The following is a 25,040-nucleotide window of genomic DNA, read 5'->3' as shown; positions in this document are numbered from 1 at the left end:
TTTCTGGCACTTATCCCAACTCACTGACCATGACCAAGTGACCATCTATCTCTAGTCCTCAAAATGGCATGGCTTTTCACCACCATATATTTGGAGAAGCCAAATTTTAGTTCATTTGTGGTTTTCAGATGCTCATGCAAGGAAAAATAACTGATGTAAATATAAAGAATAAGGGTATGTCTACACGACAAACCTAAGTTGACCTATATTAGTAATTACTGCAGTGGTGCATGTCTACGCTACCCTCCTTGCATAGGCTCCGGGGCTGGAGCACCCACAGGAAAAAAAAATTAGTGGGTGCTCTGCACCTACCGACAGCTAAGCTCCCTTCCCCACCCTGCCTCACCTCTTCCTCTGCCTCCTCCCCTGAGCACCCACTGGCGCCAGTAGAAGTCAGCGCCTATGCCTCCTTGGGTCAGTGGTGTGCATGCTCACCAGGAGCGCTTTCACCAACCTAAGAGGGGCAGTGTCAGGGGCGGAGAGACCAGCCCCACAGGCTCCCACTAGGCTCCCCTCCCGCCCCATCATTCCCTGCACAGAGCATGGGGGAAGCCGCCCGGGACTTCTCGCACCCTCCCCGCCCTTCCCCAGTGGGAGCTGAGGGAAGCCACCTGGGGCTTTCCTGCTGTGAAATTGACAAGGCAGCCGATGTAAGGGGGACAGTGTCGATGCAGACATTGTGTTGATTTCACTACACTGACATAAGCCTTATGCCTCTTGTGGCAGTGGAGTTAGGATGTCGGTGCAGTAGGGCACTTACATTGGTGGCAGCAAGGCTGTAGTGTAGACACTGACATAATTAGGTTGAAATAAGCTGCCTTACGTCGACCTAACTGTGTAGTGTAGACCAGCCCTAAGTGTTTCACCTCTTTCCCCTTAAGATGCTCCTATAATTTATACACATTGTTCTTCAGAGTAACAGCCATGTTAGTCTGTATTCGCAAAAAGAAAAGGAGGACTTGTGGCACCTTAGAGACTAACCAATTTATTTGAGCATGAGCTTTCGTGAGCTACAGCTCACTTCATCCGATGAAGTGAGCTGTAGCTCACGAAAGCTCATGCTCAAATAAATTGGTTAGTCTCTAAGGTGCCACAAGTCCTCCTTTTCTTTTTACACATTGTTCTGTGATGAATTTTAAAACAATATGAAATGACTTTAGCCGGTTTTAAATTTTTTAATTGTACATTGTACCAGAGCTTACTTGCATCTTTTACATATAATATACTGCATTATATGCACACAGCTAAAGATCTACATAATTATATTCACCTCCTGTGGACAGGACTGAAATGAAAGTGCAGTGGTTGGTATAAATCAAGAATGGGCATGCATGGAGAAATATCGTGTCCACCAAAATGGATACTATGTGATTTTGTGTTCTTTCATCTTCAGGGACAATCACAGAGGTAAGCATAGCATGTTTGTTCCAGATTTCTAGTTGCTATTTTTTAATCTTTAGTCTTGCAGCAAGATCTGGTTGGAAAAAATTCAGTAGAATAGTTTTCCCTCAGAAAATGCAGTTCCATAGAAAGTGAAATGCTTTGCAAAATCATGCCTATTTCATCAAAATTTTATTTCAGACAAAAAAAAGGGGGAAGGAGGGAGTTCTAATAATATTGAAATGTCCCATTTAATTTCAATATTTTTAATGAAAAATTTCAATTTTTCCTTTAAAACAACTTTGTTTTGAATTTTTTAAATTTTGCATTATACCATACAGTGACATTAAAATTGAAATGAAATGAATCCTGTAATTGCGCTAACATTTTTGATCAAGCTCAAACAATTTTTCCCCTGTCATTTTCTTTCATGCATAATTTTATATGTTCAGGTTTCATTCCAAGCCAAATGAAAACAAAAATTGAAATCTCACAATGCTCTGCAAAATGGAATTTCTGTTCTCTGCCCTGCTCTGTTCAGGTCCTTTATAGGCCACCTTAAAGAATTTCAGTCAATTACAGGATTCAAATTTGGGGCAGTTGTTGGAGTGGGAGGTGTTTAGGGTCATGGTTTTAGTTTAGCCTATTTTAGAATTGCCAGCTGAGAAATCTGGATTGGGATTCAGACTTCTCCAAAATTCAGGAATGGTCAGGTCTTAGGTTTTAATTGGGACCCATCACCAATCAACACAGAATATGCCTTAGAAGAGTCTTGAGAATGACAGACATGAATAAATCTTCCTAGGATCTAAGTTTATTGCAAATAAGAGAAAGACCCCCCGGCCTTTGATTCATCCCAGATCAGCAACCACAGAGGTTCTTCAGTATATAAATACATATCACATGTTTAAGATTGAAAATATGCTCTTTTCAACTGTCTCCAATATTCATGTGTTAGCCTCTTATTTCATTATAAGTACAAGAGGTTTAGGCTGGTGGCTGAGGGAAAACTTCAAAATCCAGAAATGCAGCCATGTATTCGGCAGCTCTGAAAAACACTGAGTTTGAAGCAACATTGCCACATGAACTGATTTTGGGCATCTTCATGAAAATCAAATCCTGTTTATTCAAAAAAAAAAAAAAGTAGTACACACTGATTGAATACTCTAAACTGTTAGTAATACCACGTGTGTCTGCATCTCATTAGAATAACTTGAGATGGGACTGAGAAGCAAAGTTCAAATCTAGATCTGGATCCAAACTTCTCCAAAGGTGGAGAGGGTTGGATCCTGTATTCTGCTGTGGATCCATATCACAGAGTTGGATCTGAGCTTGGATTCAGATCCCCAAAATTCAAGGGGTTCTGGAATTAATGTTCTGGTCTGGGTCCATCTTTAAAGTAACCACCAACCCCTGAACCCATGGGAACATGTTTTGGGATGAATTTTAATATTCTCAAAGATGTGGGTAGCCATAAAATATGTCCAAATAAAACTAACAGCAACTCTTCAAACAAAAATCCCCTCTGTGACCAACTCCATGCAAAATGACAGGAAACAACAGGACTTTTCAACAATTGTCTCTAGTGTAAACACACAGCTAGAATTAAAAAAACCAGAGGAACAAAACTTTAGAGAACATTTTGTCTCTGCTGCTGAAACTAAGAGCCAACTAAAGTCTGTCTGGCTTATCAAATTTTAAAAATTCACGTAGATACCCAGTCTTTTGGCTTGATTCTGTTACCACTGAAGTCACTGGGAATTTTGCCATTGGTTTCAATGGTGCAGTTTCAAACGATTAGAGAGCCTGGGAGGAAAAAGCCTGTTGATCTGGAAGCAGAGTGATATATACTGTACTAAAATTAACTGGAAAAGTGGATTCAGTCTGCATTCATAAGTAAGAATAAGACTGCCTGTATCTGAATAACTCTGTGTAGATTGTATACTTGTACCACATCTTTTAATCCATTCTATTGCTTTCCAAAAAGTATGAGAGACAGTAAATAAATAAAAAAAATACATAATCAAACTAGAAAAGTGTATGAATATGTTTTTCCTGTAGTCACAGGAAGCTATAGGATCAACCTTCCTATAACAACAACAGGAATCCTCGGAAGTTAATTTTTCCACCAAATCTTGGACCAACTGCAGGGCTGACAACAGGAATGAGGGAAAGGGGGAAAATTGTACCAGGATCCCAAGCTCAGGGGGCCCTTCAAAACATCTGTGTAAATAAAATGAAATGGGAGTGAGTGGGACCCCAGTGAACATGATGTTCCAGGGCCCCAGATTTCTCTCAGTGGCCTGACCCACTGTAAGATTTTACAAATAGGGTATTTTGTAGTTCTGCTCAGCTAGTTAGGGCAAAATCCTGGCCTAAGTGGGAATTTCCCTGAGTAAACACTGAATATAAATTTAGGATTTCATCTCAAAAGTTTAAAGGGACATTGTCAATTTAAAAACCAGCCTTTGGTATTTTTTTTTAACCTACTATTGTTACTAGGGTTATTATAACTGAAATACATTAGAGCAAAACACTGTTTTTCAGTTTTTCCCATTGTTTCTTCACTTTGGGCAAGATTCTGATATTGTTACTCTGCAAGTAATCTTATTTAGTTCAAGGAGACTTTTTGTGGAGTACAATGCTACTCCACATGAGCAGGGGCAGCTGAATCTGGTCCTCTATGCATTTGACAGCACTTTATACCAATTTCCACTGTTCTCCCAGAATAGCCAGTTTCCCTGTTGTTTGCATGGGTCTTTCACACAACAACAAGGGAGAGCAAAACATTTTTTAAATAGGAAAGTGTGATTGAAAAACTACAAAAATTGGCAGGGAACTCACTCTCAGGTATATTAGGTGGAACTATTTTACTCATTTTTCAAACTGACTAGTTTTCAAGTTGACATCCTTTTAAAATACTGAAAAAAAGCCTGATAATGTACAGTGTGTTGTTAGCAAATACTTTGACCGTTAATGACATTCTTAGGGATGCATTAGCACTATTTGATCTTAACTTTGCCACTTGTGAGTTATGCAGTTATCCCTAACTCATGGAATAATGAGGCAAATTCACTGTCCACAGTTGCAGCAGCCTCTATATATACTTAACTGTTTATAAATACGATGGCTTGAATGAAAAGGGTGTAAGATTAGTTAATGAGGTGTCTAACTATATATAATAACTGCAAAGTTTGGGACAGGTTAGTCATGTTTACAAAAATGTATTTTTGGAAAATAATATACTCAGTCCAAGAAGTGAAATTATACAGGAATATCCACATTTCTCAGGTGGCAGAACAGATTCACATATTTATACATATCTATCGATCTATTAGCGTGTAAAAATATCAACCACCCCAATGCTTACGGTTTCACAGTTCAAACATCTAGTTTCGTTAGTCAGTGTTCCCTGAAAAATCTCATGCACCCAGGTGAGTTCTTGTTTATTGTTCTCTTCAGCTTCATTCATGATGCCATTTTTTAGTTTCCCATTTTGCTTTTCCTGCTTCTTCTCCTCCTGCAGGATGTCTGCAATGGTGTTTAGCAAGTAATTTAAAAATTCATGTGCATCTTGCTGCATGTAGTTGTCAAAGAGATCTGCAAAGGAGAGAGGCAGAATTGTCTCTTTCTAAAGTCCCTTTGCTCCGTGCAGGAAAGGATATACTGACATTCAGGTTTTGCTCCCAAATACAATTACAAGCCCCAATTCAGGAACGTACTTACAAACGTGCCTAATTTAAACTTGTGAATAATCCCACTGAGTTCGTGCTCTATGTTAGGAACGTGCTTAATTGGGGCGATAACAAACATGGGTGAGGATTGAGGGTGGGAGAGTCTGAAAGATGGGGGGGCTTTTTCAAAGAGATATTGTTTTCCCACAGTAATTTGGTGAGTGCATTGCTCCTAAAAACATTTCCTGAATCTTTGTTTCTGTCAGTAAAGCTCAATAAATCATGGGCCAGATGGTGCGGCTCACATGCCCAGTCACAAACCAGAAGGAAACTCATGGGAGGCATCTCTGTGGTGATGTCATATGAGATGTTCCTATTTCAGAATTTCCTTTGAATTTTTCCATCAGCAACTTGGTTTGCCCCTATCCCGCTCTCTGCTGAAGAAGCAGGAACTTCTGTTCCCCAAATATATGTATTTTTATCTCCTACAACCCCCTCCAGCCAAGATACATGTGAATCCCTTCCCAGGGGGTTCCCTCAGAGGCACAGGGCTATCTGTGTGTAGACCCTTTGCATTGGCTCTTGGGCCACACCCACTGATATGGCGCCCGTGCAGAATGAAGCTGTGTTACCAGGACTGCCTCCGCCTCTGGTGCCCTTGAACCCGCTTAGAAGGGAATCTCCCCAGAAAGAGTGGGCACTGTTTCTCCTGTGAAGTCACTATTTCTGGGAATGGGAGGAGCAGCAGATGCAGCTCACTGCATGCGTGCACATACTGAACCCCAGGATGTTTTGGGCTAGTGGATCTGTACTATCCACAAACCTACTGGTCACACCACATTCATTCTTCCAGCTGCCCAAAATATCCATCTCCATCGTACTGTATAGAAAGCCACTGCAGAGCACTCCTCTGCAATGTGCAGAGCCCCTCATCCATACCCAACTGTCTGTTGCTGACTTTCTACAGCCTGCCCCTCCGTGCAGTGGAAATATCAATAGGGCAGCTGTGCACCCATGGAAGATTTGGCCCTTAATTGCAAATCCTAGTATGGTTATTGCCAACTACAACATTACAGACACACACACACGCACACGTATATGTATACACTAAATAATTAATATTTAAGAAACAGAGAATTAAAAGCTTATTACAAATCTAACCTGATTGATTGATTAATTTGACCACACTGCTAGGCATTACATGAGTCTCTGAAAAGAATCAGAGTTTGCACTCACCGTTCTCCTTTCGTAACCTTGAAATGAACTTCTTTGGTGGAATCACTCCAACTTTTTTCTTCTGAGTAGCAATACTGTGGAAAAGGTCTGCCAGGCATGTCAAGAGGTTTTCCTTCTTTTTCTGTTGGGCCTTGTATGCCAACACATTCTCCCGAAATGGCCGGCAAAAATACAATGCCTGCAGCACAGAGTTACAGTAGCAGGTGTTCCCAAACTGCCAATGTAAAAGCAAAAATGCCCTGAATCTCTGTGCAAGGTAATATAAACTAATCACTTCATTCAGCCTCCGCAATCTGCACCCCAGTAGAATACCCCATCAATTACCACGCAGCTGTTGCCTGAATATAGGTTCAGTACCATTTACTGGTTGTCATGCAGCAAAAACAAACTATAAATATTAAAAATTCTTAACTCGCTAGGACTGACCATAAAAGCTCCAAATGTAGGGCATCGGTTAGATGGTATTCACTGCAACGAGAGTATCTTTGATAAGAGTTCCTATAAACCAATATGCTCTGGAATGGCCCACTCCTGTTCCCGCTGAAATCAATGGCAGAACTCCCAGTGACTGCAGTAGGAGCAGAACTTAAATCAGTTTCATTTGGGACATGAAAAACCCCCTTTAGACTGGATGCTTTCATCAGGTGAATAATGCTTTCTGACAGATACACCTAAGCATATGCCAAATTTTAACTCCATTCCCATTGACTTCATGCATCCTGATTTTAAAAAGTAAATATCAAAGTGGGGTTTTATAGCTAGAAAAAGGTATTATTTAACTTTACTTGGGGTCAGGGAAAGAAGTGGTTTATAAAATGTTAAAACTACTCGGATTTCACTAAGCTGTTCTCCTCAAAGGGTAGATGTCCTAAAATGTTTGACTTAGCAGCAACCAACTTTCAACATATTAGCTAAAATTTCCCCTGGAACACTAGGAGCACCCTCCCAAATTCTAACCTTAAATCAGTGTTGCACTGGAGATCATTGAAATTAAAGCAGCATCAAACCATAAAAGAGTCTGTATGGTTCTCATCACAACCGCTCAATATAAAACAGGAAGTATATGGTTCACCTCACAGAAATGGTACTTACATTGACCAACCCAAAGTAGTGTTCATTGATTGGAAACTGCTCTGGACCAATGTCTTTTTCCAGAGCAGAGGCATTGGTGCCCTAAAAGGGGGGGGAAAAAGCCAATTATCCTCCATTTCAGATTCCAAAATAAAAGTTATGAATAATCATCAGATGGAAACCATTTCCCCTTTCCTGGGAAAAACTAATCAAGCTAAAGCTGGCAGTAGGAATGGACAATCTGGGAGCTGCTCAGGCCAACAAAGATATTTGCATTTCTAGATAATTGCCTGGCTGGCCTGATCCTGTAGTCTCAAGTAATGGTTGATTTCAGGCGAGCAGGACACTGTATTGATAGCCTCCCCACCATAACTTCCCTGCATGAAGGAGTTCATGTGGTTTGAGGAGAGGCAGAGGAAACAATGTTCATTAGTTATATTCCCACTAAGACAAGTAAATGAAAAGCAGAGTGCAGGATCCTTCCTTTCTGAGTTGGAACTGACAACCATATAGTTCCCTTTACCCTTATCTATTGATCATTCTATCATCCAAAAGCCCAGTCTATCTCCCTGCTGTATATAACATGCCAATATTTTAAGGCCAGGAGGAACCACTGTGACTGCCTCATCTACCTGCATAGCACAGGCCATGGAATTTCACCAAGTGAATTCTGCATCAAGCCCATAACTACAGCATATCTTTAAGACATCCAGTCTTGATTTAAAGACTTTGAGTGATGGAGAATCCACCACATCCCTAGGCAACCTGCTGCAACACATAATAACCCTCACGGTTTAAAAATTGCACCTTATTTCTAGCCTGAATTTGTCTAGTTTCAGCTTCCAGCCATTAGATCTCATTGTGTCTTTTTCTGCTAGATTAAGCAGCCCTTTATTAGATACAGTCCTCTAATATCAGGTACTTAAAGATTGTGATCCGTCACTTTTCAACTTTCTTGTGATTAAACTAGTCTCACTATAAGGTAGATTTTTGTAATTATTATTGTAGTTCTTTTCTGAATCCTTTCTAATTTGTCAACATCTTTTTTGAAAGTGTGGACGCCAGAACTGGACACAGTTATTCCAGCAGTGATCTTATTAATGCCATATGGAGTCGTAATGGCACCTCCCTTTTTCTATTCGATATTCCTGGGTTTATAAATCCAAGGATTATGTTAGGTCTCTCAACCACTGCTTGGCACGTGGAGCTCATGTTCAACTAGTTATCCACCATGGTCCCCGAGTTACTTTCAGAGTCACTGCTTTGCAAAGTACAGTCCCTGATTCTAAGGGTGACCTCCATGGATCTATCTTGCCTGGGATCAGTGTCAGGCTAATCAGCCTATATTTCCCCAGGTCATTCCTTTTACCCTTTTTAAATGTTGGCACATTAGCTTTTTTCCAGGCCTCTGGAGCTTGCGCAGGGTTCCAAGATTTGTTCAGTACAAATATTACTGCCTTAGAGAGCTCTTCGGCCAATATCTTTAAATATGCCGATAATAGGTTTCAGTGATTTTTTTAATGTTACTTTTTTTTTCTAAGTCTGATCTAAATTTCTGTACTACTCCCGTCATCAGCCAATTCCTTGTCATACTGGATTATTATCTCCTGTCACTCACTGAAAGAAGCTGTTTCTTTTCAGATGAATCAGCGGTCTGAAAATTGACACAGATGTTGTTGGTGACCCTGAAACCTTCCAAGTAAAACAACTTGCTTGAAGTTAGTAGCTTCCAATACAGTTTCAAATAACTTGCATGTCATATCCCTTTTTCAGACCCTTCTACCTCCCACACCCTTCATCTTAACTCCCAGGGGGCAAGTACATGTTTGAGTGTGTTAATATTTCCCAAATGTGCCACCTGAAAACAAAATACTTTACTTCATTTCTGTCAAGCCACAATGGGGCTCAGTTCTCCAGTTCGTTCTAGCAGAGCTCAGATGTAGAGGGGGTGTGGGTGGAGGAACAGGGAGCCAATTGTGGTTCCTTGATTGTCAGCCACCTTGCCGCAGCAGAAGTTAGAGCAATAGGGGGTGCACTCCAACTTCTGCCACTAGCATGCAGTCACATTACACCAGTAGAGGAACAAGAGAAGTGGCCCCCTTTTGCCCCCCGCAATTCCAGCCATGCCTTTGTATTCTCCCTATACTGTGGGGTGTTAAGAGAAGCTGGCACAGGAAATATCAAAATGAATTAAGTAGCTGCAGTTAAAGTTGCAGTTTAAGTTCATCTTATTGTCCAATAGACTTTCTTCTGTTATGTGACTAGCATTCAAATCACCCCTCGACAAAGACAGTTCAGAACATTTTTTTAGCTTTGCAGAAAGTTTCTTGACCTATAAAAAAAAAGTCTAAAAGGCCTTAGGAAATAAAGACCTGTAACATCCCACTTTTTTTGTAACCCACTGTGTAGAGGGTAGGTGTATCATTAAACCTGTAGAGGGCAAATGCTATGCTTATAAATTACTCCTGTAGTGCCCACTTGTCAATTCTCAAAGACCTGACTCCATGGTTTCTTATTTGAGAGAATGCCCAATGGCATGGACAGATCTTTCTATTATTTAAAATATCTCCTAAACATTGTGAGAAACTGCAAGAATCAGGATTTAATAGATGAACCACCACTGAAAATCAAGTAGTCCATGATGTGCACTAGCCAGCTGTGTATTGTGCAATCTGAGCTACCCCCTTCTGTTTCAAAAGTAGGCCTTGAACATGGCAATTATACACTATACTCTACATCATCTTTGGAGAAAATAAAACAGGGAGAGCCAAATTTAGCCATCGGGTAAGCTAACACAACATCCACTGATTTCATGGGGAGTTGTGGCACCTTACATCAAGGGTGAATTCAGTTTGGTAGCTACTACTTTAAGGTGCCTGAGAAGGTACTGTCAAAATTACATAGAGAGTTTGGAAGCTGTAAACTGCTGAAAAGTCTAGAGAACTGATTTTTAATAGCAGATGCACTTCCCATACAGAGGAAGAAAGATCTATATAGCATACATTAAAAAGAAAAAAAACAAACTCCGACTTTACATTGTAAATGTTTAGGATAGGAAGGCTCCCCAATAAGCAATGGAGCTCAGAGAAGAAGGGAAAAGTTTTGACATATCCCACGTAGGCCATGTCTACACTAGGAACATGTATCATATTACAAGCATTTAACCAATGTTTCAACTAACATGATGTTAAACATGATTTCACCCCAGTGTAGAAATAGACAAATCATGTTTAAAAAAACATGTTAGTCATTGTGATTAACCTACCCTAGAGTTATCCATGACCAATTAATAATTTTTTAAATCATTACTGTCCTGGTTACATAGGGTTGCCAACTTTGGTTGGACAAATTCATGGAGATTTCTTTAATTAAAGATTAATCTTTAATTCTTGGAGACTCCAAGAAAATCCTGGAGGGTTGGCAACCCTATGGTTATACTCAAAGCAAAATCATATTTATTAATATACTAATTAAACTGTATAATACATTTTCCCACCGTAAACATGATCCTATTCTGTATCTCCACCAGGAATTTTGGCAAAGTTTTCCTAGTATTGCTAATCCAATTCAGTTCCATCAGAAGTAGCAACGGTGGGAGTCCTAATTATAGACCAGGATCCTGCATTGAGGAGGCCCTACAGAGACAGACACAGGACTGGGATTTTAGGGTGTTAATTCCCAGACAGGATTCAGAGGCAACAGATTTGGTGAGCTGAACCTATTTAGCTTAAAAGAAGAGCATGTTGCTAAAGGGGGCTGTGGTGACCAGAACTCAGGGCATGGAGCTCTTGGGAAACAGACAAAGTACGCTTATAGTTTGTAGTCTGGATGAAATCCTGGCCCCACTGAAGTCAATGGGAGTTTTGCCATTGACTTCACTAGAGTCAGGAGTTCACCTTTAGCATTTTGAAATTTACTGCTCATAAACCAGCATGGAAGGAACACAACTAGAGACTTTTGTCAAGTTTGTGTCAGTTTGGGTTAAACCAAGACTTCTGCAATAGAACCATAGCCAATGAATGTGCTTTAATCTTTTCTCTTGTTTTGTCCCTGGCCCTATTGCACTTGAGTTTGCTAAATATCATCTCAACTCAAATGGCTGATAATGATTTTTGCACTGGAGGGCCACGTGAAACAAGAAAGAATAGAAGATTTACTAAATTATGATTGTTCATTCTCAAAATTATTGTGGAAATAATGAAGCAAAGACCAATATTTAGTTTATTGCATACATAAACCAACAGCCCCAAAAAACCCCAAACTGATGAACATGATTAAATCAGATTAGATTGTAAACTCTGCAAGGCAAGGAGAGAATCTTCTCATTTGTTTGCAAATACCTAGCATAGTTTTGAGAACTGTATAGTTAATTAGTTGTAATTACTTTGCCTCCTATTTTGATTATGAGTCTTCACATTCTATCCCTTATTTTATAGACTACCCTGGAACACTATCCAAGTATGGCAAATTTTTGATATGTACTCTTTGGGAGAAGGGCTTATCAGCTACCTCCAAGGCACAAAATACTGCCTTTTGGACAATGTAGTCTAGGTCATTACTGTACATAAGTGCAAGAGGCCAATTAGTTGAGAATCTCAAGAACAAGACTAAAATCTGAATTCTTCTCATGGAAGTATGTGCATAGCTCCCACTGACTTAAATGGCAAAGAACAGCTGTCTACGGAGATACTGCAAGATTTGTGTTATGTCTGGTCTGATTTCTTCATTAATCATTTAGAATAGAGTAATACCAGTCATGATACAAAAATGATATAAAGAATCTGATATTAAAAATATGGGCAAAAATATAACAAAATATTTGTTTTTGAAAAATATAAACTAATGTATCTTGGGTAAAATAATTAAAACCCAGATATTTATTGGGAGTTAAAAAATGGAAACCAGTGAATCTGAAAAACTAGGGACAACAGAGGATGCAAATTAGATATGATTTTGCAGTGTGATAAAGTTAAGCACATGCACGTTTGCTCTAAATACATGAATAGTTCTACTAAAGTCAATCCAGAGGGAAAATTAAAAGTTTTTTTAATGTTCACTTCAGGGAGCCCAACAAATAGATATTCTTCTGAGAAAATAATATATTAGAACTGTAAACTCAATATTAATGACCATGGAGAAATAAAAGGGAAGATGAGAAATAGTAATAGGGTTGCTACTGCAAGAGAAATGAAAAGTACAAGAACATAAGAAAATGATCATGAAAGACACAGATAAAAGTAAACTGTGAAAACAAACATTTAACAAATAAATATATAAGGAGCAAGAGATTAATGAAAAGAAACTGCCACTGAGAGGAACTAAGGGTCAGACATGGCTGGGAACGAAACAACACCTTTTTGCCTTACTGTTCATTAGGGAAAGTGAGCAAAACATGCTAGAAGTCAAGAAGTTTCCAGGGGGAAGAACATGAAAGCTTAAAACAAATGAAGGGTGACACTAGAACTGGTAAAAGAGAAATTATAATAAAACTAGAAATGGCTGCAGGGCCAGGCAGCCCTCATCTCAGAATTTTGAAAATGGTAGTCTATAAGAGGGGAGGAGAAAGAAAGAAAGAGATGTAGACCTTTCTTTCTGTGTGTAGCAAGCCAGCCTTGCCTGCTAACAGCAGTGCAATGTAATAGGGAGGAGAAAGAGCTATTGTGTGTAAAATCAGAGCTCAGCTCCCAGAGTCAACATGAGCAGAAGGGGAGTGCAGACAAGAGAGAGTACACCTTACATCCCACTCAAGGTATTCCTCCTAACAGACACACAAAGTAGCACTGACAAGAGTTAGGCCTCATCTACACTCAGGAACAACTCACTTTCACCCATCAGTGACCAGCAATCGGTATAGCAGTAGTAGCACCGACAAGGGCAGGCTGGAGTTTAGCTGTTTGAAAAACAGAATTCCCGTACCACAGGAAATTCCAAGAGTTCCAGATTTTATTTCATCCCAAAATGGAATGGAAAGTTGAAATTCAGAAATTTTCATTGAACAAAATATTTCAAAAAATTTCTTTTCAACTTCAGAGCAATGTTTCATAAGATCCAAAGGTTTTGTTTTGACTTTCACTTTGACTTTTATTATACGATATTATAAAATATAAGATAAACGTCAAAATTATCAAATTGAAATGAAACATTTTGATAATTTCCCATATAATATTTTGATGAAATCAACACATTCAAACAAAAGTTTTTATTTAATCAAATTGGCATTTTCTGATGGGAAAACACTCCAATGGAAAATTTTCAACCAACTCTACAACTGAGTGATTTGGGGTTTGCCCCGGCTGGGAGAATGAAAAGGGATGAGCCAAACATATTTCAAATGGGTGCAAGGAAGGAAGAAGTGAACTACAGATCTATAAGGCGGGAGAGCTGCAGAAGGAGCTTGATCCCAGTTGGTCACAGGCAGCTGAACCGTCTCCTGAGCAGCTGTCACTGCCTGGGCTCCCCCAGCTCTGGTTCCAACAGGAGGCTGCTTCCCAATGTCTCCTTCCCCATCCTTGATGCCTCTGAGCCCAGCACAAGCAGGTTCAGCTGCCTCTCCCCTCAATCACTGCTCTCTGATGCTCTGAGATCAGAGGAGAGAGTCTCCTTCTCCACTGCCTACTGCCACTGCTGAGCCTGCAGCACCAACACCCCAGAGGATAGGTAGCAAGCAAGCTCAGAGAGGAAAGCCAACTGCCTAAAACTGGGTGGGGAAAAGGGGTGGAGAAAGAAGAGGAGTGTAAGTGTCCATAAGGAGAAGGCAAGAAATTCACAAGACAGGACAGGGAGGGAAGGTGGTCATAGTGGGAATGCACATGCACAGAAAGGTAAGTTAATGAACAGACTGACTGACAAGGTAATTCAGCCCTCGTCACCCAATGAGTTTGACACCCCTGTTTTAAACTAACTGATTAGGGACAACATAGAACAATTGCAGAGGAAAAGTATGGATAGTCTTCTTATCATATGCACAACATGCCTCAGGTGGCACATGACCAGGATTCATCACCAAATTTGATCCGCTGGTTGGCTCATTAGCTTCCCCAGCCTGCGCTGGGTACTGACAGGGAATGTGACGTGAACGCTGATCCATGCCCCCCAGTATAGATAGTGAAAATTATTAACATGGAATTATACAAGGTCTCTTATTTTTCCCTCACCAGCATCCTTCAAAAATTTACCAGTTTTTCCTTTCAGTATCTCCGAACTATGTCTCTACCTAAAATGAAGGGGCTGGAGAGGGAAAAGTAAGTTTTTAAAATAAAGTTGTGTCAAAATTGAGGCCAAAGTTTCTAAATCCGGTTGCCTAAAATTAGGGACCTACTACATATGGTTTGATTTCTCATAGGCGATGAGCATATGCAGGTAAGGGTGTGTGTGGTGTGTGAGAGACCAAAAACTTGGGCAAGGAAGAAAAGATGCTTAATTATTTGTACTGTACTCTCATTTATAGAGATGGCATTCAGAATAGTGGCAGTAGAAGTATATGAGGAGTTTTTCTATCTCAGAATCAGAATTCATGACAGAGTAAAGTGGACTGTATTATTTACAGTCCAGAAAAGAATATAGCAGATAGTGAAAAGAAGTTAATCAACCTTCAAAGTATATCAGCCTGCTTTTTTCTAATTTTATAATAAGTGCCATAAAATGCACTTACTATAATAGCTGCAGCAGCAAAACAACTAACCAAAATAATGTAATTTCTTTTGGCTGAGCAAAGCTCATCAGAAGAAACAAGTTGTATGTATAAAAATGATGCACACTGGAGACCGCACTTCTAAAAACTGGAATCTAAATTGTGCCTGCAACTATATTTTCACAACTAAATGTTCACAGTGCTTCATTAATCTACCCATAAATAATTTCAGATAGCTAGTTTATTGCCTAGACAGCGAGAGACTGCCCAAAGTTTTTCTTGTTAGAAGAAATTTCCAAAATTAAAATGGTCACATAATCTGTTCTATAATAATTTTAACCACTATCAAGTATAATGTCAATTTAAAACTCATGGTACTAACCTCTGCACCTCAAGTATACTTGTGTTGCAGAGAGCAGAATCTGGCTCAGAACCTGTGTTTATAGAAATAACTAGAATTTACATCGTTTCCAGAATCTAACATTTTTCAAACTTGTCTCTGTAGCTAAGATCCTGATATTGCTAACTCCCATCATTCAAACAATCCTGAGACTTTTAAAAATAATAAAATATTGAGTTATTTTTAATCTGACTTCTGGGTTTTGAACTTTTCATGGTTTCACGCTTTCCTCCACAACCACAAGGGCTAGAAGCTTAGTTTTTTAATGAAAACTGGGATTCTCATGCATTCACATAACTCCTGGAGCTGGCCTGGGACTTTAAGAAAAGCACCAGTTATTGTGAGACTTGATAAAATCTTGAGCTGGAAAAACTAAAGCCATGCTTATATAGAGTAGAGAACCAAATTAACTTGAAGGGGTTTTTTTGTACTGTAACTTGTTACTGAACTCATATTTATACATTGTATAGGATTACCAAACAAACATGTCAGAGTCTACTGTAACTACAATGTATGTGACATCTGTGATACATTGTATGACAAGAGATCCTCACAAGTTGTGTCATTATACCACTGCATGAAACTGACACATATCATCTTTCAATGGAGATCAGGTGGTTTCAAACACTATTGAAAAATGTTGGGAAGGGGATATAAAACCTGCTTTTAGCAGGACAACACAAAGGTGTATTTCTCTTGTTCAGAGCAGAACAGAGCTTGTCAGGTCTCGCTACACAAAAAACAAACAAACATATACATTTAATAAATGATTAGATGTAGTTCTTACACAAGACAGCAACATTCTCTATGCTGCAACCTGAGCTGAACTCAGAGTCCTAGGCCGAATCAGAAGGCCCTCAACAGAGAAACGCACTGCAGGGGATTTCAGTAACAGTCTAAAAATTCCAACATGCTTATTCACCTCTGGACCAAACATTCGATGCTCTAATCACACTGGTTGTCTTCAAGGAGCTTTACAGAAGAGGATTACAATGCAACTTTAATATGGGTACAATATGAGTAAATACAGGTACTAAAAATAAAAGTCCCTAATTTCACCTGGACTCCCTTCAGCTGGGGTATCATTAAGGCATGGACATTCCCTAGAACCGAGTTTCTCAAATATATCATACTATTCTTCCCCAAGCAATATTGCTAATAAACACTTTTATATCACCTAACATGATTAGAGCACTGTACACACATTTGACTAACAACTGTTCATAGCATCTGTCAGGCATGTAAGAAGAGAGAGTTGGACTCCCCTACAATACATCTGAGCAGAGCGGGTGGATCCCACCAGTCACACAAGAATCCCATTCACTTCACTGCAGCACCATGTGAATGCAGGGGTACACCTGTGCAGAACAAGTTGCAAAATCAGGGCTTTAGACCTCACCTACCAGTGATGACAATTTTGTTTCTAATTGTGGGGACAGTACAAAGAGAAAGCACGTGGCCTTTATTGGTCTGTTTTGGAAGTTGTGGGTTTATTTGTTTAACACCTGGACAGGGATATCTGCTAAGTTCTTTTACTGGGTCACTTCTGCTCAGTTAGTGTTGCCAACTCTTTTGCTTTGGGCTCAATAAATGAGGACTCATCTATTGAATATGCAGTACTAGATTTTTATTTTTTATTTTTAACAAGTTAAAATAGTCTCCTTCACACACTTGTTTCCCTACACCTGTTTTGGCCTTCCTGGAAGAGGTCAGTGCCTCGCCATAACCAGGAGACCAGACTTACAATTTGACATACTATACCCTCAGGCAGCCAATTAAATCATAACAAGCATTCTTCCTGCGACTCTGACTAACCCAGTTAGATCCAGCCAATTTCACGCTGTTAATTCTCACTGTATTCGTTTAATCTAGAGACCAGCATTTAAAAATTTCCAAACAAAAAATCCTTGATTAATAGAGGACTACAATCCAAAACCTATAATCCATCATTACATGACAAATATTTATAGCAGTGTAGGTGAGCAAACACCAAGTAAGCAAGGGTTTTTATTCCATGCATTCTGTGTACACACCTTTAAATGGAAGGGGAACTAGAAGGATAAAGGGAAAAGAACAGAGTGAGTTTTTAAAACTCCTTTCAACTAGGTAATGAACTCTAAATATATTTCTCCTTTAACTGGTTAATTCTTAGGCCAAAGAAGAATTGAGCCATTTGGTGTCAAACACTGAGATATGGTCTGGGATTAAGACCTGGGCATTAATAGTTCTAGCTGGAATTTATAATAACCGATCTCTAGGGTTGACTTAAATCAATCTTCATTCACCCTTCTCCAATCCCACTCTTAGTGCCTTTTTCTCTCCTTTGGATTTTATGTATTTTGTTCTTGTCTTCCCTCCATTTTATTTGTGTCAGTCTCTCTCCTCCCTACTTCTTACTTCTCTTGCCCCTCTGTTTTGGAAGCCTTTTATGATCCACTTGCCTCCCCCTGCAACAGGCCACCCACTGCAGCAGCCCTCCCATATAGGGTTGACATAGCTTCCTCTGGAGTCCATTGATAGAGCTCCTTCGTTCAGCTGAAAGTCATTGGTAGAGAAACAAAGCATTGTTGCAACCCCAATACCATGAAGGGAGCAAGAAACCAAACTTGGTCCTGAACATGAGGCTTCACTAGACCATCCCCTTCTTCTGTTCTTGTGACTCTTTCCTGTTTGAGAGTCTAATTCTCCTCTTTAGTCCTACATTCGTAGGATGCTATTTGTACAGCTGCCTACTGATGGTGGCAAGAGCAAGTAAAACTGATGCAAGCCTAGTTGGTTTTGCTCTGTGGTTCTTCTAGACCTTGGGGAAAGCACAAATGCATCCCTCTAAAATAATGTGGGTAGGTGAGGGTGGAAACATAGGATTCTTAAGACATCATGCCAATGTTAAACTCTTGTAGCCCTCTAACAATCTCCAGCTTTATTTCATGCGGTGCTGTAGCATGCAGTCTAGGCGTGATCGCACCCACCATTCATCAAACACTGAAAACTGAAGCCTGCCTATAGGGTAAGGTAAGTAACTCCAGGTTTTCTCCCCAAATACTGTATGGTTTCCTATATATTTCTTTGTAGTATACTTGCCTCCTATTCCACAGGGTTAAAAAAACAAGAACAATGAAAACTTTAGGAAACCACATTGGGGAGGGGAGGCAAGAACCCAGATTATTTTACCCTAGGGATTCTCAACCTTTTTCATAATGTGACACCTAAATTCAATCCTCCAGTGATGCACCTCAGAACAGGTGCTCCAAAGGTGGCAATGAGGACCTTCGAAAAGTGGGGGCGGGGACATTCCTAGCATCCAAGAATGACTGGTTGCAAGTGACTTATCAAACCGACTTCAGCATAAGACTGGAGACATTGAATGGGAGCAGACTTACAACCCTCACCCCCTTGGACAACTGCTGGTGACCCCCAAGGGAATCATGAGTCACAGGTTGAGAACCACTGCCTTACCCTATAGGCAGGCTCCATTCTCCAGTGCTGATGAATGGTGGGTGTGACATCACCAGCAAAGGGCATGCTGGGGCACCACATGGAAGGAAGCTCGCAACTGCATGTAACTGTTCTTGCAGAACCTGAAAACAAGGGGGGAAAACATAAACTACAACAACAAAGGGTGTTGAAATGTGTTCTTACCCTATTTATTTTGGGCATTTATCACCTACCCCATAAATTGCTTTCTTTTGCAGCAGGTCCATTAAAACCTTTGAGCCCTTAAACTATAACCAAACGAATCTTAAAAATCCAAAGGCAATGTGGTCTAATAAGCAAACCCCAAAATCTGTAGAGTCAAAATGAAAACCATATTCAAATGTGTAAAGAAATCTTCCTGTCATATCTTATTGGGGCTAAAAGCAGCAAGACCCAACACAAACTGAAATGAAACAATGTTTTAAATTTATTTTTCTTACCTTTTAGACTGGGGGGGCTGAAGTGTTTCGAAAATATAACAGAAATATCTTGGGCCAATGCCAATTCTCATTTACTGTATATCCCCTGCAATCCCCATTGGTGTATAAAATCAACACAGATTCTGATCCTGTGGCCATTTTCAAAAATGGGTGCCTACGGCTAGGCTCCTAAATCCACAGTCATAAGCCTAAATAAGTGGCTTGATTTTCAAAACAGCTGAGCACCACCTGCTCCTGTTGACTTCAGCAGGAGTCTTTGGGTGCTCAGTGGATTTTAAAATCAGGCCACTTTTTTTGGAGCCTCAGTATGGATTTAGGAACCTACTTTTAGGAATCCAGTTTTAGAAATATTGGCTCAAGTGTTTAATTGGGGCCACAAGGTGGGGACACAAGCTGCAAAGTTGTCAGCCCGTGTCAATGTCACAGGACAAAGGATGAGACCCTCCACTGTTCTGAACTCCTTGCCATACCTAGATCCAGTGGGGTGGCTGGACAGCTGAGCTCTGAACTCTCCCATCGTTGGGGTTTGGGGAAACAGGATGAATGTCTCCATTCAATGCAAGGAGTCAGTAGAAGCTCTTCAAGCCATTGACTACCCTGTTTTGAATTAAATCTCATGCTTATCTTTACATGGCCTTCACCCACTCCCAGATCTCACCAGCCTCCAGCGAGGGGATTAGACAGGAATAGCCATAACTTGACTCCCCGGTGCACCTGGAGAGGAGTCTCCTCCCCGCCCCTTCCCTCCGCCCATTCTGATGCTGCGCCCCTGGGGGTTGTTGAGTTGCGACCCCCGCCCCTGAAGCCAGCCCGCAGGTCAGCGAGTACTCACCATATTACAGATGGAGGCGATGTTTCTGACAGTCATTAGTCTAAAGGTTGCAGTGATCCCACACCGCCATCTTTATAAGGTAAAAACAGACATGCTCATGGTTGGAAGATCGCGGGGAGGGGAGGAGGAGGACCCGAGGTTACGCTGGGGGGCTGGGAGAAAAGTCGGCGGAGGGGGGTAAACACCCGCTAAACCCCCCTCTGCAGCAGGGAGGCAACTAGCGGAAAGCGCCTCGACTCCTCCCGCTCCTGCCTCGAAGCCCAAGAGCCGCCGGCGGGCGGCGGCTGCTCCTCCGAAGGGCTGGCCAGCAGATTTAACAGCGCTGCCCTAGCAGCCGCAGCCGCATCCCTCCCGCCCCCGCTCCGCTCGCTCCCCCTTTACTGCATGGGGAGATCAGCCGCGCCGCTGTGCCAGCCAGGGCCGTGTTAATCGCCCCCTTCCTCCGCCTTCCCTGGCGGCCGCTGCTGCCGCTCTTCGCTCCATTGCCGCGCGGCGCCCGGCGATCAACTTTGACAGCGCCGGCGACGGGCAGGTCGGCGCTGGTAATTGGCGTGCCCCGGCACCAACCGGCAGAGCGCGTCCCGCGGAGGCGGCTGGTGCAGCAGCCAATGCGGTGCATGGGCGGAGAAGGCGATCGCTCCCTCCTCGCTCCCCGCGGCTCAGGCGGGGCTTCCGGGCGTTCTGCACTCCCCAGGCTGAAGGGGACTTGGGCCCGGATCCGTAGGTGCTGGAAGTAGGGGTGGGGTGCGGGAGGTGCTGCAGCACCCCCTGACTTGAAGGGGTGTCCATTACATACAGGATTTACAGTTTGGTTCAATGGCGCAGAGCACTCCAACTATACACATTGTTCCAGCGCCCCGCCCAGATCCTTTAGTTCTGACAAGTGCAAAAGGAAATTCCCGCTGAATTGAAAGGGACGAAAGGATCTGGCTGGGAGCCCCAGGAAGGGGAAGTGCGCCCCAGTCCCCATTTGCGTCTATGATGTAACAACATAAAAGCACAAGGCAGAGCTGCTGAGGGGTGTTAGCTGGGGAAAGGTCGTTTGCTTTTAGATTTATTTGCTGCTTCAGTTGAGTTGTTTGTGATGTGTGCTAAGAGAAATACAAATTTTATTAAAGCTAATGTTAAAAAATATATATATATAATACATAGGTTGGGAAAAGTGTCTGTACATCTGGGTATAGTGCTTAGATTATCCACAAATATAAAGTTAGTTTTTAAAAGTCATACAATACATAGAGTACATAATCAGCAACAACCCAAATTTTAGGTGACTAGATTTAACTATACAGTTTAGATATTATAATCTGAATACTCGGGTACATCACTCATGAGAAGTTGTACAGAGATTTGCTTGTGGAAAGCAAAATATATCAATGAGTGGAGATTGTCCCTCCGTAATTGAGAATTAGATTAGTTGTCTATTTAGAAAATACAATCCGTGCCTACTTAGCTGACCTATACAGTCCACAGATATTTGTGTGAAATACAGTAATATGTACCAATGTTTTGAAGGCTTAGGGGGCAAATGTACAGATTGCAATATATAGATGTATAATGATAATTATTAGGGCTGTCAGTCGCAGTTAATTTATGCCATCAATGCAAAAATATTAATCGCAGTTTTAATCACACTGTTAATAGAATACCAGTTGAAATTTATTAAATATTTTTGGATGTTTTCTACATTTTAAAATATATTGATTTCAGTTGCAACACAGAATGCAAAGTGTGCAGTGTCTACTTTATATTATTATTTTTATTGCAGATATTTGCACTGTAAAAGTGATAAACAAAAGAAATAGTATTTTTCAGTTCACCTCATACAATACCATAATCCAATCTCTTTATTGTGAAAGTGCAACATACAAATGTAGATTTTTTTGTTATGTAACTGCACTCAAAAACAAAACAAAGTAAAACTTTAGAGCCTACAAGTCCACTCAGTCCTCCTTCTTGTTCAGCCAATCACTAAGACGAACAAGTTTGTTTACATTTATGGGAGATAATTCTGCCAGCTTCTTCTTTAAAATGTAACCTGAAAGTAAGAACAGGCGTTCACATGGCACTTTTGTAGCTGGCATTGCAAGGTATTTACGTGCCAGAAGTGCTAAACATCCGTATACCCCTTAATGCTTCAGCCACCATTCCAGAGGACATGCTTCCATTCTTATGACGCTCATTAAAAAAACAATGCATTAATTAAATTTGTGACTGAACTCCTTGAGGGAGGATAGTATGTCTCCTGCTCTGTTTACCCACATTCTGCCATATATTTCATGTTACAGCAGTCTCGGATGATGTCCCAGCACCGGTCGTTCGTTTTAAGAACACTTTCATTGCAGATAGGACAAAATTCAAAGAAGGTACCAATGTGAGATTTCTAAAGATAGCTACAGCACTCGACCCAAGGTTTACAAATCTGAAGTGCCTTCCAAAATCTGAGAGGGATGAGGTGTGGAGCATGCTTTCAGAAGTCTTAAAAGAGCAATACTCCAATTCGGAAACTACAGAACCCAAACCACCAAAAAAGAAAATCAACCTTCTGCTGGTGGCATCTGACTCAGATGATGAAAGTGAACATGCATCGGTCTGCACTGCTTTGGATCATTATCGAGCAGAGCCCCTCATTAGCATGAATGCATGTCCTCTAGAATGGTGGTTGAAGCATGAAGGGACATATAAATCTTTAACCCATCTGGCACATAAATATCTTGCAATGCAGGCTACAACAATGCCATGTGAACACCTGTTCTCAGTTTCAGGTGACACTGTAAACAAGAAGCAGGCAGCATTATCTCCTGCAAATGTAAACAAACTTGTTTGAGTGATTGACTGAACAAGAAGTAGGACTGAGTGGACTTGTAAGCTCTAATGTTTTACATTGTTTTATTTTTGAATGCAGTTATTTTTTCTACATAATTCTATATACAATGTACAGTCAATCTGTGGATCTCCTTGCCAGAGGATGTTGTGAAGGCCATGACCATAACAGGGTTCAAAAAAGAACTATATAAATTCATGGAGGATAGGTCCATCAATGGCTATTAGCCAGAATGGGCAGGAATGGTGTCCCTAGCCTCTGTTTGCCAGAAGCTGGGAATGAGCGACAGGGGATGGATCACTTAATGATTACCTGTTCTGTTCATTCCCTCTGGGGCACCTGGCACTGGCCATTGTCAGAAGACAGGATACTGGGCTAGATGGACCTTTGGTCTGACCCAGCAGGGCCATTCTTATGTTCTTATATCTGAAAGTTCAACTTTCATAATAAAGAGATTGTATTACAGTACTTGTATGAGGTGAATTGAAAAATACATTTCTTTTGTTTTTTATAGAACAAATATTTGAAATCAAAAATAAATATAAAGTGAGCACTGTACACTGTGTTCTGTGTTGTAACTGAAATCAATATATTTGAAAATGTAGAAAACATCAAAAAATATTTAAATAAATGGTATTCTATTATTGTTTAACAGTGCAATTAATCATGATTAATTTTTTGAATAATGCGATTTATCGAGATTAATTTTTAAAATTTCTTGACACCCCTAATAATTATACATTCATTGTACTATAAGTATAACATTTAGCTTTACAAATATTAACATTTGGTGAGCATGTATGTATATACACATTCATATTTATATAGATATAGATAGATAGATATAAATGAAGATTAATATACAGGCTCACATACTTTATAGCACCTTCTATCCAAGGATCTCAGATCACTTTACAAGCATCAATAAATTAAGGCTCACAACACTCTGTGAGGGAGATTAGCACTGGTATAACAACTTTGCAGATGAGATAACAGGTACAGGATGTTAAATTACTTGCCTAAGTCCGCACATTAAGTCTGTAGGAGAAGCAAGAATGGAATTCAGTTATACAGACTCCACATCTTGGGCTTTAACTCTCATTGCCTTCCTCTCCACTTTTTTAATTAACACACATTGTATAAACGATCACCTGAAACGTATTACCATCTTATTGTTCCTCCTCTCTGTCAAGGGAGTGGTTCAAATGAAGAAAGAGAACTTTAAAAAAGAAACCATGCACTGCAAACATCACTATGCAGATGTGAGGACATGTTTTCCCTATGCCCTCATTCTCAATGATAAAGAAATAAAAATCAGGAAATTAAGTATGGCAAATTTGCACTAGGGTGCCTTTTCGACCACAGCTTGATACTGGAGTATAGCACCTTCAATCTGTAGAGGCCTGAACCCGGCAGACCTTGCTTAGGCAAAACATTCTGAAGTCAAAAGGAGTTTTTCCAGAGTAATGACTTCAAGCATAGCAAGATCAGGCCTTAGATCATTAATTAAAATCTGACACCAGTCAATAGTGACTGAAAAATTAAATCTTACCATCAACATGCCATTAGGTGGCCTAAGTAAAATAAGTTGCTGGCCTTAGTCCAGTTTCTAGTGGACAGGTGCCCACGTTACAAACGTCACCATCAAAACTGGCATAAATTGTCAGTCTTAGCCTAGGCCAAGGATTGAGTAATTGTGGAGACAGAACTACGTTTTTATCCATGGTATCTTGAATTAGTCATTCCAAATCATGGTGGATTTACATTTGAAGGGCAGCGTGAGGAAACCTGCACTTCTAATGTCCACTCTGTGGATAAAGAGCCAAGGTTTTCAGGCCACCTTCTTCCACAAGCACTAAATTAACCTCATAAAGAACGTAACATAAAGAAACACTGAAACAAATTCATCTTAAGTGTAATTCCATTGACTTCATGGAGTTACACTACTGATGAATTTGGCCCCATGTCTTGAAGTCCATTAAACTTTGAGGGCTGGATTCTCAGTTGCACCAGGCTCTGCTTGGCACAGCTAAGGGGAAGTGGAGGAGAAGCAGAGGTAGCATTCTACAACCCACACCT

The 25,040-nt window shown here is 40.6% G+C and overlaps 1 protein-coding gene across 3 annotated transcripts in view; it reads right to left on the bottom strand.

The window, feature by feature from the left end:
• Nucleotides 1-20,550, bottom strand: part of USP46 (ubiquitin specific peptidase 46) — a 34,742-nt gene extending 14,192 nt beyond the window's left edge. Inside the window, exons 1-5 of one of the 3 annotated variants that reach the window (XM_074951413.1) lie at nt 20,519-20,550; nt 20,138-20,207; nt 7,383-7,463; nt 6,291-6,504; nt 4,751-4,980 (exon numbers count right to left, since the gene is read on the bottom strand). In XM_074951413.1, the coding sequence (XP_074807514.1) occupies nt 4,751-4,980; nt 6,291-6,504; nt 7,383-7,463; nt 20,138-20,207; nt 20,519-20,523 (600 nt within the window). In that variant the 5' untranslated portion in view covers nt 20,524-20,550. Of the gene's footprint in view, nt 1-4,750; nt 4,981-6,290; nt 6,505-7,382; nt 7,464-18,847; nt 18,970-20,137; nt 20,497-20,518 lie in introns of those variants that run through there. The other 2 variants (XM_074951412.1, XM_074951414.1) reach the window with 2 other exon arrangements.
• Nucleotides 20,551-25,040: the final 4,490 nt, after the last annotated feature.

The sequence above is a fragment of the Natator depressus genome, chromosome 4 (assembly GCF_965152275.1).
Source record: "Natator depressus isolate rNatDep1 chromosome 4, rNatDep2.hap1, whole genome shotgun sequence".
NCBI lineage: Eukaryota > Metazoa > Chordata > Testudines > Cheloniidae > Natator > Natator depressus.
Note: the sequence above shows the minus strand (reverse complement) of the source record. Positions and strands in the feature narration are given on the sequence as shown.